At 42.5% G+C, this 15,235-nt stretch overlaps 2 protein-coding genes across 8 annotated transcripts in view; one reads left to right on the top strand and one right to left on the bottom strand.

Moving 5' to 3' along the window:
- The window catches only part of LOC110536168 (phosphatidylinositol 4-phosphate 5-kinase type-1 beta), a 73,131-nt gene extending 70,954 nt beyond the window's left edge, over window positions 1–2,177 (top strand). For all 5 annotated transcript variants that reach the window (XM_036936041.2, XM_036936046.2, XM_036936042.2 and 2 more), the window contains one exon: window positions 916–2,177. In XM_036936041.2, the coding sequence (XP_036791936.2) occupies window positions 916–918 (3 nt within the window). In that variant the 3' untranslated portion in view covers window positions 919–2,177. The remainder of the gene's footprint in view (window positions 1–915) is intronic.
- The window catches only part of LOC110536167 (ceramide transfer protein), a 40,623-nt gene continuing 27,440 nt past the window's right edge, over window positions 2,053–15,235 (bottom strand). For all 3 annotated transcript variants that reach the window (XM_090190911.1, XM_021621765.3, XM_090190912.1), the window contains 10 exons: window positions 9,621–9,713; window positions 9,172–9,258; window positions 8,858–8,950; window positions 4,944–5,039; window positions 4,611–4,743; window positions 4,419–4,489; window positions 4,181–4,309; window positions 3,933–4,062; window positions 3,563–3,700; window positions 2,053–3,115 (listed from right to left, as the gene is read on the bottom strand). In XM_090190911.1, coding sequence (XP_090047037.1) covers window positions 3,573–3,700; window positions 3,933–4,062; window positions 4,181–4,309; window positions 4,419–4,489; window positions 4,611–4,743; window positions 4,944–5,039; window positions 8,858–8,950; window positions 9,172–9,258; window positions 9,621–9,713 — 960 coding nt within the window. In that variant the 3' untranslated portion in view covers window positions 2,053–3,115; window positions 3,563–3,572. The remainder of the gene's footprint in view (window positions 3,116–3,562; window positions 3,701–3,932; window positions 4,063–4,180; window positions 4,310–4,418; window positions 4,490–4,610; window positions 4,744–4,943; window positions 5,040–8,857; window positions 8,951–9,171; window positions 9,259–9,620; window positions 9,714–15,235) is intronic.

The following is a 15,235-nucleotide window of genomic DNA, read 5'->3' on the forward strand; positions in this document are numbered from 1 at the left end:
CCCTATTTCTAAACTTTCTTGCCAACTAAGATATTACAATCCTTGATTCATTCTCAGCTTTCTTTCTTATCTTTGAAATGTATTCTAAATGTACATCAGTCAGGTTTCAGACCAGGTCCCTAGTTATAAATGTTGTGGTTAACTGTATGTATAAAAGGCAACATTGTGATGCCCTTTTCATTGACCTGTCAAAGGCTTTCGATACTATTGATCACTCACTACTAATTAAGAGGCTTTCCTCAAATTGGCCTCGACCAGGCTGCATGTAACTGGTTTAAAAATGACTTGACAGATATAACTCAATGTGTATCTACTGATGGTGTTAAATCAGGTTTCCTGGATATTACGAAAGGGGTTGATTCTGGGTCCTGTACTTTCTGTTTACATTAACAATATCTTGTCTGTAAGAAATTGGAACCTGCACTTGTACTGTATGCTGATGATACTGTTGTGTATGCTATCGCCTCCATGGTTGACCAGGCTCTACCGTCTGCCTTTATTGTATTACAGAAACACTTTTTTGACCTGAAATTAGTTTTACCTGCATTCAGTACTATGTATATGTTGTTCTCTAGAGCACATACAAATAAGTCTGATTTAAACATACAGAACATCAAAGTATTCAGACCCCTTGACTTTATCCATATTTTTTTTTACGTTGCAGCCTTATTCTAAAATGGATCGAATTGTTTTTCAATAATAATTCAGGGCTCATCTGTAAAATACACCTTGGTCTCTATATGACTCCCTGATAAAATACAATCAAATAAATAATTTAAAATAAAAGTCTGCTATAAAGTGCACTACTTTTGACCAGGGGCCCATAGGGCTCTGACTAGCACACCCCTGTAGGAGCAGATCTGTCAAATGGATATAATAACCTGTATTTACTTACACTGCACTCTTCTGTTTCAGTGAAAGGGGAGGCTTACAGAGTACTACGATTTTGTCAATCGTCTTGACAATCGCTACACTCCATTGGACAGGGCTCCTTTGACTCCACCCCCAGCGCTGCTAAATCCACTATTGCCAAACACAAAGGACTGGGATGCTCACACCTGATAGGCTGATGAACTAAAACAAGACACAAATGGAATTACATGTCAGACCTTACCAAGTGATGTTTGTTAGAGCATGTCAGTGAAGTCCCTCATGGCCTATAAAGAAAAGCATATATAGAAGATATACATTAATTTGAATGTTTTCATTTTCCTGCTGACTAGAAGTTATTACACTTTCTTCATAGTAGCTGGTTGGATAATGAACATTTAGTGACATCTTGGCCATTGCAGAAGTGTAACAGTGACATGGAAAACACAAGGCCAATATGGATGAGCCTCGACTCATGCTGTTAAAAGAACAGATATTATATTCATTCTGAAACCACCAAGCCAAGACCAAGCTAAAGACTCATTGGCTGGTATGTTGAAGGTACCAAACCAACCAACACATTGCTATTCATTCCAATCAGACAGGATGAAAGGAGCAGTTTGAAGGCTGCTGTCGACCTGAGAGGAGACCCGGTCAATCTTCTTGGATTTTTAGCTTCATTGAAGAGGATGGCGATATACACTCGCCCCTGTCAAAATGGCACTTTGGATGTTAGTTATGATTGTAATAACTATTTTTCCTTGACGAACGTTGGATTAGTGGAATATGCACACCTATGTATGTCATAAGTACAATGGTAGATTTTTTTTGATGCACAGAAACAAATTTTATAGGGAGGGGTGTCAACTGAATATTTCTCAGGATATCCTTTGATACTGAAGAACGAGTGTGTCCTCTATTGTTAACTAACCTGTAGTTTGCCTCCATTTTAGACAGAATGTGTCAGATCTATGATTATATATAGTTTGCTGAAGATAAATATTTTAATCACTGAATGTGAAGAATCCTATAAATAAAATGCGTTCCACTTGTTTCTTTTCCCAAAAAATCTTGAATATCAGTTGCAATCGATGCTTTGTTTAAAAAAAACAAAAAACAGTACTCTCCATTTCCCTCATGTAAAAACATCCTCACAACTGCAGAGTAATGACTAAGTCTTCATTTGTGTAGCGTAACAATTTTAATTTACAGAACATTGCCCAAATGATAACACTTCAGACGTACAACAGAAATATACAAAGCGTGTCAATTCCTCAGACAAAATTAAAGGCTTAATGCATTCTTCAGCTGATGTCACTCCTCTGATCATCATGGCAATGTTGTTTCCCCATGGATTCTATGACCCCTCAAGCTGAGTGGAGGATTCTGACAAAAATGAGGTAAGAAATCCTGTGAAATGCTGACCCCAGTGTAGTGTCTCTGGTCGTATGATACTGTAACAGACTTCTTCCAGGGCTCATCCTGGTGTTTAAGGCATGACAGGTTAACGAGGGATGTGAAAAAAAATGGCCACCCCATCTCCTCAGCCGTTGAAGCGACTGAAGAGGTCCATTTGAACACCCAATGCTGTGGTAGGTACATTCAACAAATGACATCCATACATTCAGTTGGTTGTCATAAAGGTCACCTTACTTTGAAAACAGGCGAGTTATGTAGTTCTTCCAATTCCAGTTTGCCAACATCCTTTACTTTACATACACTGGTAAACTAATGTCTCCGTACGATCCTTTACAGCTACTGTATAATGGTGTACAAAGCTTTAGACTCCAGGGCAGGTCGTCACTAGGAGAGGACAAGACGAAGGCTAGCCAAACTCAACACACTACTCTCCGTCTGTCTACTTGCATTCTTTTTGTAGTAAAATTAGCAGCATGAAAACAGTGGTTAATGCAAACAAAGTATAATTGGAAATGTACAAAACAATTTACAAAAAGCAAAGAATTGGTTCAATTGATTCAAAATATTGCCATAGAAATTCTTGAATTTATATACAAATACATGGACAGTTTCACGATGTTTGGTTGTTTTTGTCTCAGGTGGCTAGCAACTACTGGTAGAATAAAGCCCTAAACCAGTTTCTAGTCATTTGATACAGATATTTCATCATGGGTAATATAGTTTGGAGCCATTCTGGTAGACGGATTAATGGGTAATGTAGTCTGTGGGAGCCCCTTGAATGATCATAAATGTAGCCATGTCTCTTCAGGATTAAATGTGTTCCCGCCTGAGAGAAAAGGAGATGGAAAGTTACCAAAAATAACAAAACTCACACAATGATCCTCAACATTGATCTGATTTAACAACTGTACTTGTGTGGTAGAGTGTAATTAAATATTTGTCTATATAGATGTCTTTAGGCTTGATCCAGCAATGCTGTCTGGAGGCGGCGTATGGAGGCTGTGACCCAATTGCAGAGCCTCCAGAGGCCAAATCGAGCTCCGTACAGTGATGTTGTGCACTTCCCAATTCATGTAACAATGCCGAAGGCTTCGTATAGCTCCACATTGACATGATTGGGTGATGGTAGGTCCTGTATAAACAAACTCACTTCCTTGACAACAGATCTGCGAAGCATGAATGCCCTGACTTCTACAGAGGCCGTATCGCAGTAAATGCTGTACGGCCATTGCATATGCAGAGCCTTTTAGAGTGGGTTTGAGTTCGCTGCTACCTGTAGAGGTTTAAAAGAGGATGGGTTTCCCACTGGTCTTCTCCTGGACGTAGCCAGTGAAGCGTTTGAGGAACTTGGGGTACTCCCTCTTGGCCACAGCTCTGAGGACTGAGGCAGGGGCCCAGCCTCCAGGATTCACTAGGGAAAAACAACCACTCAGTCACTATATATATTACACGGTGTGATAAAATCCCTATACCAAACCATTAATCAACATTTAACTTCCATAAAGCAGCTTGTACGTGGTCCAATAGGTAACATAGAAGAAAAAAAACTGACATGTAGGTGGATAAACTTGACCAGGCTCATATGACAACCATGAAGTCCTCACCTAGTGGGGACCTGAAAGAACTTGGGTTGCTGTACTCACCGTTGGCCACGTAGGTGATCTTACAGAGGATGTTGTCCCTGCTGATCTCTTTGTTACCCTCTGGAGGGCTCACAAGGGTCTGGCAGATCATGGCCACGTTGATTTTCGCACGGACACACCGGTTGGTGGGCTACAGAAAGAAAGGAATTGATGAGAAGGTAAGAGAGCAGTAGCCATTCCCCCCCCTTCCAATTCAACATTGATCCCTAGCTCTATGCCATCAAGCCCTTTGTGTCTGTGGAACTCACCTGAGCGTTGTTATGATCCACAGAGAAGTTGCAGACCAGCCACGTGTCTGGGTCACTTTCATTGGTTGCCAGGATCTTCCTGATAGCGGATAGGTAGAGAACGTCCCTCTGAGAGGCTGGCCATACTCTCTGAAACACAACCATTGGCTGTCAGTCAAACATGACGAGTCTTTAGACAACCCACATGTACAAGAGCCTGACACACTAGGGTGAGCCTGAACTCCAGAGGTATGATTACCTTGTGTGTCTGGTAGACTATAACAGCATTGTCTGAGAGCGTCTCCACCACGTTGAAGTTTTCAATAGTGGCTGGAAGAGAAACAGACCAAGACTAGACAAATCAACATAATTCAAGACATTGATTGTGTGCAAAGTAACAAAATAAAATGATGACTCTAGTCTAAAAATAATCTGATGACGATAGACTCACTCTCCCAGTCGTTGCGTACGTCCGTGTCCCAGAAGTAGTGGCATAACTCGTGTCCTGTCACACCCTTCACTGCATGGGTGGCCTTCAGAGGGTCCAGGACGATGCCGTTCTCCTCCACCTCTCTCCTGTACACCTGAGATAGCAGACAGTCACATGCATTAGCCATTATAGACCCATATTGGACCCATATACACTGCACTGTTTACAGTGTGAGTGAGCAGAGCGGAGCATGTTAAACTCATCACTGTAGGTATAGTCTTCTATACTAGGCATGCAGGGGACAGTGTGTCTACTGTAGTATCTAGTTATGGTCGTCTATATCCTCATCCTCACCTTCATCTCACCCTCCTCCACTACCAGCTGCCAGTTGGCGTCTCCACCCATGTCCTGCAGGGAGTATGTCATGTGATTCTGGACCACCTCCTCCACCTGACACAGACACATCACATGTAGCAGGGCCTTGAGTCACTGTATTTTACTGTAACAGTCTGTACTACAGGCTGTTATTAGGAGACAGAGCATCACTGTCAGGGAGAATGTAAGGTACAGTATATTCAGTACACTGGGGTCCATGCCTGCTCATGCAGAGAAAGTGGGATGGAGAAAGAGGTTACAACAGGAATCCAGTCATGCATTGCAGCATCTGCTGAGGTCAGCTCAGACCAAACAATGGATGGTGACCAGGGGCCTGGTCTCAGCTTTACTCTTTTTAATGCTGTGGCTAACTGAATACTGGCACATAGCTCCTCAAGGAAACACGGCCATTTTGTTTTTTTTGCCCCCTTTTTCATGATATTGAGTTGGTATTTACAGTCTTGCCCCATCGCTGCAATTCCGTATGGACTTGGGAGAGGCGAAGGTCGAGAGCCGTGCGTCCTACGAAACACAACCCAGCCACTGCTTCTTGACACAATGCCCGCTTAACCCGGGAAGCCAGCCGCACCAACGTGTCAGAAGAAGAAACTCCGTACATCTGGCAACTGTGTCAGCATGCATGAGCCCGGCCTGCGACAGGACGACGCTGGGCCAATTGTACGGCGCCCAATGGGTCTCCCGGTCGGCTGCGACAGAGCCTGGACACGAACCAGGATCTCTAGAGGCACAACTAGCACTTCGATGCCGTTCCTTAGACCACTGACACAAATTCTAGAACTGTTGATTATTGAATCTCGGCCCCTGACCACCCGTTTTTTTGTTTTGATTGTAGAGAGCGCCATCAAGTTATAGCCAGTGGTTGTAGCAAGCTCCACTTCCCGCCATTGTAAATAAGAATTTGTTCTTACCTAGTTAAAGGTTACATAAAAAATAAAATTCCCCTGTCCCAAATGTGTAATTCACACTCCAACCTGTGAAAGTCAGCAATACGCTACAAAGCGTTTAGTCTGCCGGAAAGCTAAAACAAGAAGAAAAAGTTTAGCTAGCTAGCTACTAGGGGTGGGTAGCTAGTCCTGTGCTGTTTTTTCCAAACAGGACAACGTGCGTTGATCACTGCAATGAAGGTCTGGCTACATTTGACTTTTCACTCAGTGTCTTACGGCCTAGCAATAGCGGTCTATTCTGTTAAAAGCTGTCCATGCCACCCAAAAAGCCAACTTTGTGCAACAGGAAACTACATCTGTAGCTAGCTAGCCAGTAACGAGCTAATTGGCTTGGGCAGTATGCCATATATAACATATGGAATAGCCAGGATGGTTTTTCAATACCATTGAAACAATTTACCCCCCCACAATTGCTCTTCACCCAGGGGTGCTACAATGCAGGGTGTTGGGAAAAGCAGAAGGTACATTTCCCATTATAAGCAATGGACAATAAAGTATCTATTCCCTCCATGTTATTGTCACAAGATGTCTCAATTGCACCACTGTTCAAGGATTCCATGTATTGTATGGCTACTATTTAATTGTGCTATGTAAACTCATATTGTATATTCAGAACAAATAAACTGAGTTTCTTACTATGCCTACCTACATATTTGACACTGTGAAAGACTAAATGTCTACCTACTTCTGAGTATTATTGTGAATGAGTTGTGCATTACCCCGGCCAAACCTTCCCCTAACCCGGACGACGCTGAGCCAATTGTGCGCACCCTATGGGACAACCGGATGTGATACAGCCTGGGATCGAACCAGGGCCTGTCGTGACCCCTCTAGCACTGAGATGAAGTGCCTTAGACTGCTGTGCCACTCGAGAAATTGGGCTTACATGTAGCTTAGTCAGTGTATGGGACTTCTCCATACACTAAGCTACATGTAGCTTAGTCAGTGTATGGGACTTCTCCATACACTAAGCTACATGTAAAACCGTTTCCGTTTTTTTACATGTTGAGTTCTCTGGGGCAGCTAGCTAGCAGGATGTATAGTGGGGCCGCGCATTCTAAATTAGTTTGTTTACGTTCCAAAAAAGGTCTATAGTTAAATCTACATAATTTTATTTAATTATTGTATCTAAGCGGCCTTGTAGCTCAGCTTGCCTAACTGTGTGCATTGATAAATTCAACTCCTAATGATTTTGCAAGTGGAATGTTGTTGAAAATGGATCCATTCAAGGCAGCTCTGGACAGTGTAAAGACAGGTTTCGGAGGGAGGGAACACGAGTGCATCAGAAAGAGATGGAACGACACAATGGGTATAGGACAGGTCATCAGATAGCGTGGAAGAAGGTGAACACAGCCAAGATCAATGTATGTATTACAGTTCCTAGTCATTCACATGCAGTCAGTCTCAGCCAGTAGAGTGCAGTGTAATGTGCATTCCCAGGAGGCAGGTGGCAAAAAAATAAAAGATAATAATACCTTATTTACATAAGTATTCAGACTATTTGTTATGAGACTCGAAATTGAGCTCAGGTGCATCCTGTTTCCATAGATCATCCATGAGGTGTTTCTACATCTTGATTGGAGTCCATCTGTGGTCAATTCAATTGATTGGACATGATTTGGAAAGGCTCACACCTGTCTATATAAAGGTCCCACATTTCACCGTGCATGTCAGAGCAAAAACCAAGCCATGAGGTCAAAGGAATTGTCCGTAGAGCTCAAAGACAGGATTGTGTTGAGGCACAGATCCCCAAGAACAGACTGACCTCTATCAATCTTAAATGGAAGAAGTTTGGAACCACCAAGACTCTTCCTAGAGCTGGCCACCCAGCCAAACTGAGCAATCGGGGAAGAAGGGCATTGGTCAGGGAGGTGACCTAGAACCCGATGGTCACTCTGACAGAGCTCCAGAGTTCCTCTGTGGAGATGGGAGAACCTCCCAGGACAACCACCTCTGAAGGACTCTACCAAATCAGGCCTTTGTGGTAGAGTGGCCAGACGGAAGCCACTCTTCAGTAAAAGGCACATGACAGCCCATGAGAAACAAGAGTCTCCGGTCTGATGAGGCCAAGATTGAACTCTTTGGCCTGAATGCCAAGTGTCACGTCTGGAGGAAACCTGGCACCCTCCCATGGTGATGGCAGCATCATGCTGTGGGGATGTTTTTCAGAGACAGGGACTGGGAGAATAGTCAGGATCGAGGGAAAGATAACAATAAACGAAGCAAAGGACAAAGAGATCCTTGATGAAAACCTGCTCCAGAGCACTCAGGACCTCAGACTGGGCCGAAGGTTCACCTTCCAACAGGACAACAACCCTAAGCATACAGCCAAGACAACGCAGGAGTGGCTTCAGGACAAGTCTCTGAATGTCTTTGAGTGGCCCAGCCAGAGCCCGGACTTGAACCCGATAGCGAACATCTCTGGAGACCTAAAAATAGCTGTGCAGATACGCTCCCCATCCAACCTGACAGAGCTTGAGAGGATCTGCAGAGAAGAATGGGAGAAACTCCACAAATACAGGTGTGCCAAGTTGTAGCATCATACCCAAGAAGACTTGAGGCTGTAATCGCTGACAAAGGTGCTTCAACAAAGTACTGAGTAAAGGGTCTGAATACTTATGTAAATGTAATATTTTTTTAAATATCTAAAAACCTGTTTTTGCTTTGTCATTATGAGGTATTGTGTGTAGATTGATAAGGGGAAAAAACAATTTAATCCATTTTAGAATAAGGTTGTAACAATTTTGAAAAAGTCAAGGGGTCTGAATACTTTCCGAATGCACTGTACATCCATCAAATTGATTTATAAAGCCCTTTTAACATCAGCCGATGTTACAAAGTGTTATTCAGAAACCCAGCCTATATAAATGACAAATATTTGTCACCCGAATTTTAATAATCGTCACAACCCTATGTTTGTGTGTGTACCTGTTCGGCAAAGCGGTGGGTTCCGATGGTGGAGTATGTGTCTCCAGGAGGAACTGGGGTCAGTCTGGGTTTCCTCACCTTGTCTGACTGACACTGAGAACGTACAGACAACTCTAATTATTCTCACAATACACTCAGTTGTGTAATCCCAAAACGATCACACCTGTAGGTCTAATATCTAGATTCTAGATCTGAAAGGAAAGGACATGTTCTCTTTGTTATGCAAGGAAGGAAAATCCGCCACACAGACGTTTCACATCTATACAGAATGCCGGCAGGTGGGAACTAGCGAGCAGAGTAAAATAGTAACGTACCTGCTCCTCTATCTTGTCTTGTCTGTCCAGGGCAGCTTCCACCGCATCAAAGAACTCATCCTCCTTTATGAGGCTATTAGGACCCTCCTGTAGAAACAACACCATGACAAGGTACAACTCATTACGACAGATGTACTGTTTCCACGATGTACAAACTAGTAGCCAAATCAATGTCATGCAACAGGAATCAATGTCCCGCAATCTGACTGGTATATACCCACTATGACTAATACAATGGCATAACCATGAGCTATAATGTCAATTTTATAGTATCTATCCTTATAAGCAAGTGGAAATAAATATTTAGCATTCTTGTCTCGTGTCACTTCCTGAGTCATTACTAAGTCAGATACCTATGATAACTCATGTGGATTGGTTGCAGTATTCATCGTCACTACAGGTGGAAGTGTCAGGACAGTTTTGGCAGTTTGAAAGGTTAGAACTCTTACCTCGTAGTCGGGGCCTCCATAGTGAGATTTCTTCTTCAGTTCACTCAAGGCCGACTTGTAGGCATCCTCCACCCTTCTCCTCTTCTCCAGCTCCTGAACACACAGTCAATGGGTCAACTGGAAGGAATATTGTTCATGAAGAGTCTATACGCTTGTGGTAAAATAAATCGCCATCTCAAATCTAACTCTCAAAGTGTTGCAACAGTATACTGGAAACACGGTACAAAAACGTCATGATACTTTTTCAAAAATCATGGCGCCGTTTCATATTATGCTACCACATTTTTCAGCCAAACCGATCTAAAAGAACCTTCTGGATCCTGTTATAAAACGTTAAGTCTTCAAAAAAAATTAAGATATTCAGTTGACTTTAAGCAACAGCTACTAGTCTCATATCCGCTGGTCCAATAATGTCCACTTGACTTTCATGAGCATATCATGTGGCAGCAGTAATCAGCCTGCCGCATCCCGTATCAGTCCTCACTCGCCTGTTTCTCTCTGTTCGCTCTTCCTGGACATCTGTTCCTCCATCAGTTTAAACGTAATGTAGTCATGATGGTGAGCGAGGCTGCAGACCCTGACGAGTCTTCTGTTAGATTTATACATTTGTTCTAAGGCACTCCATCGCAGTCCTTGAAACGTTACTACAGATCCTGGTTCGATCCCGGGCTGTGTCGCAGGGTAGAGTGCATGCTGACACGGTCGCCAGGTGTACGGTGTTTCCTCCAACACATTGGTGCAGCTGGCTTCCGGGTTAAGCGAGCAGTGTGTCATGAAGCAATGCGGCTTGGCAGGGTCGTGTTTCGGAGGACGCATGGCTCTCGACCTTTGCCTCTCCCGAGTCCGTACGGGAGTTGCAGCGAAGGGTAAAAAGTAAAAAATGATCACACACACACACACACGGTGGGGCAAAAAAGTATTTAGTCAGCAATCCATTGTGCAAGTTCTCCCACTTAAAAAGATAAGGCCTGTAATTTTCATCATAGGTACACTTCAACTATGACAGACAAAATGAGAAAAAATAAATAAAATCACATTGTAGGATTTTTAATTAATTTTTTTGCAAATTATGGCGGAAAATAAGTATTTGGTCACCTACAAACAAGCCAGATTTCTGGCTATCACAGACCTGTAACTTCTTCTTTAAGAGGCTCCTCTGTGCTCCACTCGTTACCTGTATTAATGGCACCTGTTTGAACTTGTTAACAGTATAAAAGACACCTGTCCGCAACCTCAAACAGTCACACTCCAAACTCCACTATGGCCAAGACCAAAGACCTGTCAAAGGACACCAGAAACAAAATTGTAGACCTGCACCAGGCTAGGAAGACTGAATCTGCAATAGGTAAGCAGCTTAGTTTGAATAAATCAACTGTGGGAGAAAATATTAGGAAATGGAAGACATACAAGAGCACTGAAAATCTCCCTCGATCTGGGGCTCCACGCAAGATCTCACCCCGTGGGGTCAAAATGATCACAAGAACGGTGAGCAAAAATCCCAGAACCACACAGAGAGACCTAGTGAATGACCTGCAGAGAACTGGGACCAAAGTAACAAAGCCTACCATCAGTAACACACTACGCCGCCAGGGACTCAAATCCTGCAGTGCCAGACGTGTCCCTCTGCTTAAGCCAGTACATGTCCAGGCCCGTCTGAAGTTCGCTAGAGAGCATTTGGATGATCCAGAAGAAGATTGGGAGAATGTCATATGGTAAGATGAAACCAAAATGGTAACTCAACTCGTCGTGTTTGGAGGACAAATAATGCTGAGTTGCATCCAAAGAACACCATACCTACTGTGAAGCATGGGGGTGGAAACATCATGCTCTGGAGCTGTTTTTCTGCAAAGGGACCAGTACAACTGATCCGTGTAAAGGAAAGAATGAATGGGGCCATGTATCATGAGATATTGAGTGAAAACCTCCTTCCATCAGCAAGGGCATTGAAGATGAAACGTGGCTGGGTCTTTCAGCATGACAATGACCCCAAACACACCGCCCGGGCAATGAAGGAGTGGCTTCGTAAGAAGCATTTCAAGGTCCTGGAGTGGCCTAGCCAGTCTCCATATCTCAACCCCATAGAAAATCTTTGGAGGGAGTTGAAAGTCTGTGTTGCCCAGCAACAGCCCCAAAACATCATGGCTCTAGAGGAGATCTGCATGGAGGAATGGGCCAAAATACCAGCAACAGTGTGTGAAAACCTTGTGAAGACTTACAGAAAACATTTGACCTCTGTACTGAGATAAACTTTTGTTATTGACCAAATACTTATTTCCCACCATAATTTGCAAATAAATTCATTAAAAAATCCTACAATGTGATTTTCTGGATTTTTTTTCTCATTTTGTCTGTCATAGTTGAAGTGTACCTATGATGATAAATTACAGGCCTCATCTTTTTAAGTGGGAGAACTTGCACAATTGGTGGCTGACTAAATACTTTTTTGCCCCACTGTACATACATACAGTTGAAATCGGAAGTTTACATACACTTAGGTTGGAGTCATTAAAACTCGTTTTTCAACCACTCCACAAATGTATTGTTAAACTATAGTTCTGGCAAGTCGGTTAGGAAATCTACTTTGCATGACAAGTCATTTTTCCAACAATTGTTAACAGATAGATTATTTCACTGTATCACAATTCCAGTGGGTCAGAAGTTTACATACACTGAGGTGACTGTGCCATTAAACAGCTTGGAAAATTCCAGAAAATTATGTAATGGCTTTAGAAGCTTCTGATTGGCTAATTGACAGCATTTGAGTCAGTTGGAGGTGTATCTGTGAATGTATTTCAAGGCCTACTTTCAAACTCAGTGCCTATTTGCTTGACATCATGGGAAAATCAAAAGAAATCAGCCAAGACATCAGAAAAACAATTGTAGTCCTCCACAAGTCTGGTTCATCATTGGGAGCAATTTCCAAATGCCTGAAGGTACCACGTTCATCTGTACAAACAATACGTATGCAAGTATAAAGCAAATATAAACACCATGGGACCACGCAGCCATCATACTGCTCAGGAAGAAGACGCGCTCTGTCTCCTAGAGATGAGCATACTTTGGTGTGAAAGGTGCAAATCAATCCCAGAACAGCAGCAAAGGACCTTGTGAAGATGCTGAAGGAAACAGGTACAAAAGTATCTATATCCACAGCAAAACAAGTCTTATATCGACATCACCTGAAAGGCCGCTCTGCAAGGTAGAACACACTGCTCCAAAACCTCCATAAAAAAGACAGACCACAGTTTGCAACTGCACATGGGGATAAAGATCGTACTTTTTGAACAAATGTCCTCTGATCTGATGAAACAAAAATATAACTGTTTGGCCATAATGACCATCGTTATGTTTGGAGGAAAAAGGCAAGCCGATTCTATGCAGTATTCTATGCAGTATTCTATGCAGTATTCTATGCAGTATTCTATGCTAGGAGACACTGCTCAAAATAGTTTAAATTCCAGTCTCATGCTCCACCAGAGGTAATTAAACTGACTCAAGACAAATGAGGCTGGCCTTTGTCTGGCATCCTCTAAGTCTTCCAGTAGCAGGAGGGAGGTGCTTCCTTGCTCATGATGCCCCACTTAGGTGCACTAAACCTGGCTGACTGGCTTGAGGGCTGTCACAAAGTACAAAGAGAACGAAGTGCCGCTTCGCACAATGAAATCCACAACAAACACTAAACGGAACAGTAGGCACACCTACTTCAAAAAGACACAGAATTCCAATAACAACATGAAGCAGATTAAATGTCACACAGGATTAAAAACAAACTTTTACAAGATGGAACAGGACACTACAGAACGGTGCTGCTGCCTACATCTCTACCACAGGTCCATTACAATTGTAATGACTAAGGATAGAAAGACAGTACACCTTTGGATTAGGATAATCTCCAACTCGAAACCAACTCAAATTCCAACTAACAGATCTGTCAAACTAGTGACTAAACCCTATTATCAAAAAACTACAACATAGTGGAAATTGATCCAAATACAAGTCCAAATATTGACTAGAAAAAAGGAGGGAAGGCGAAAACTGGGATACAACAGTCAGTTTTGGTTTCCATTAAGAGCGTATTCCAATCTGCTGTGGTGTGTTGGAAGCAGCCATCTCTGAGACCTAGGCCTATTAAAGAAAAAAGCTAAGTGAGAAGTAGCCATTGGTCTGAAGCAGAAGGAAATTCACATGATCACCACAATGCCTACTCCACACATGCTCTACTAAGGTTTTCCAGGACACAGCTTTGACCTACTACAGTAGCAACACTACATGGCCAAAAGTATGTTGACACCCCTTCAAATGAGTGGATCCGGGAATTTCAGCAACACCTGTTGCTGACAGGTGTATAAAATTGAGTACACCGCCATGCAATCTCCATAGAGAAACATAGGCAGTAGAATGGCCCGTTCAGAAGAGCTCAATGACTTTCAACATGGCACCATCACAGGATGCAACCTTTCCAACAAGTCAGTTTGACAAATGTCTGCCCTGTTAGAGCTGCCCAGGTCAAATGTAAGTGCTGTTCTTGTAAAGTAGAAACATTTAGGAGCAACACCGGCTCAACCACAAAGTGGTAGGCCACACAAGCTCACAGAGCGAGAGCGCCGAGTAGCATGGCTGTGTGCTCGATTTTATACACCTGTCAGCAACAGGTGTGGCTGAAATAGCTGAATCCACTAATTTGAAGGGTATATGCAGTGCCAGTCAAAAGTTGACACACCTACTCATTCCAGGGTTTATTTAGACTATTTTCTGCATTGTAGAATAATAGTGAAGACATAAAAACTAGGAAATAACACATATGGAATCATGTAGTAACCCAAAAAAAAGTGTTAAATGAAAATATATTTTATATCTGAGATTATTCAAAGTAGCCACCCTTTGCCTTGATGACAGCTTTGCTCACTCTTGGCATTCTCTCAAATAGCTTCAAGAGGAATGCTTTTTCAACCGTCTTGAAGGAGTTATACACAGAAGATCTCAGCTAAACAAACATTTATTTTATCTGTTGCTCTGTGACTGCCGATAACTTCAGAACAAAGTTGACTACAGTACAAAGTTGCCAATGTCTTTGCAATTGTTATAAAGAAGCAAAGGATATAACGCTGCTTCAAATGAAAACAGATGACTGCATTGAAAGAAATACAGTAGGCTACATAGGCCTATATACTGTATTTCAATCACATTAAAATCAATTGAGTTCCATGTTCATAGTGTAGGCCTAACAATGTGTGCAATGTGACAAATATTCAATTTAGTGCATACCCTAAGCATTAGAATAAGCTTCCTCAATATTTGATCATTTCTTTCTAGGAGCTGAACCATTGTCCGTATCTAATGTTAAGGTAAGATTTGAATGGAGAGAGCTGAGCCAAGAGCAGTGTTGCTTTTCTTTCGATCCTATCAGTATCTGTAGGAGAATTAGGTTAAGAAAGGGTTAGGGTTAGCGAAAATGCTCTCCTAACCTGCTATGAAAAGTATTTTAGGGAAATCAAGGTTGGTCTTGCTTCTCATGTGCCTGGTGTTAGCTAGCTCTGCAGCAACCGAGTTGTTGGTCCCAATTTTAGCATTGTCAGAAATGCTACAAAAAGATAGCACATCGTTGGTTCTTAAGG

Source organism: Oncorhynchus mykiss, chromosome 11 (assembly GCF_057628025.1).
Source record: "Oncorhynchus mykiss isolate SJ-2025 chromosome 11, ASM5762802v1, whole genome shotgun sequence".
NCBI classification, from domain to species: Eukaryota; Metazoa; Chordata; class Actinopteri; order Salmoniformes; family Salmonidae; genus Oncorhynchus; species Oncorhynchus mykiss.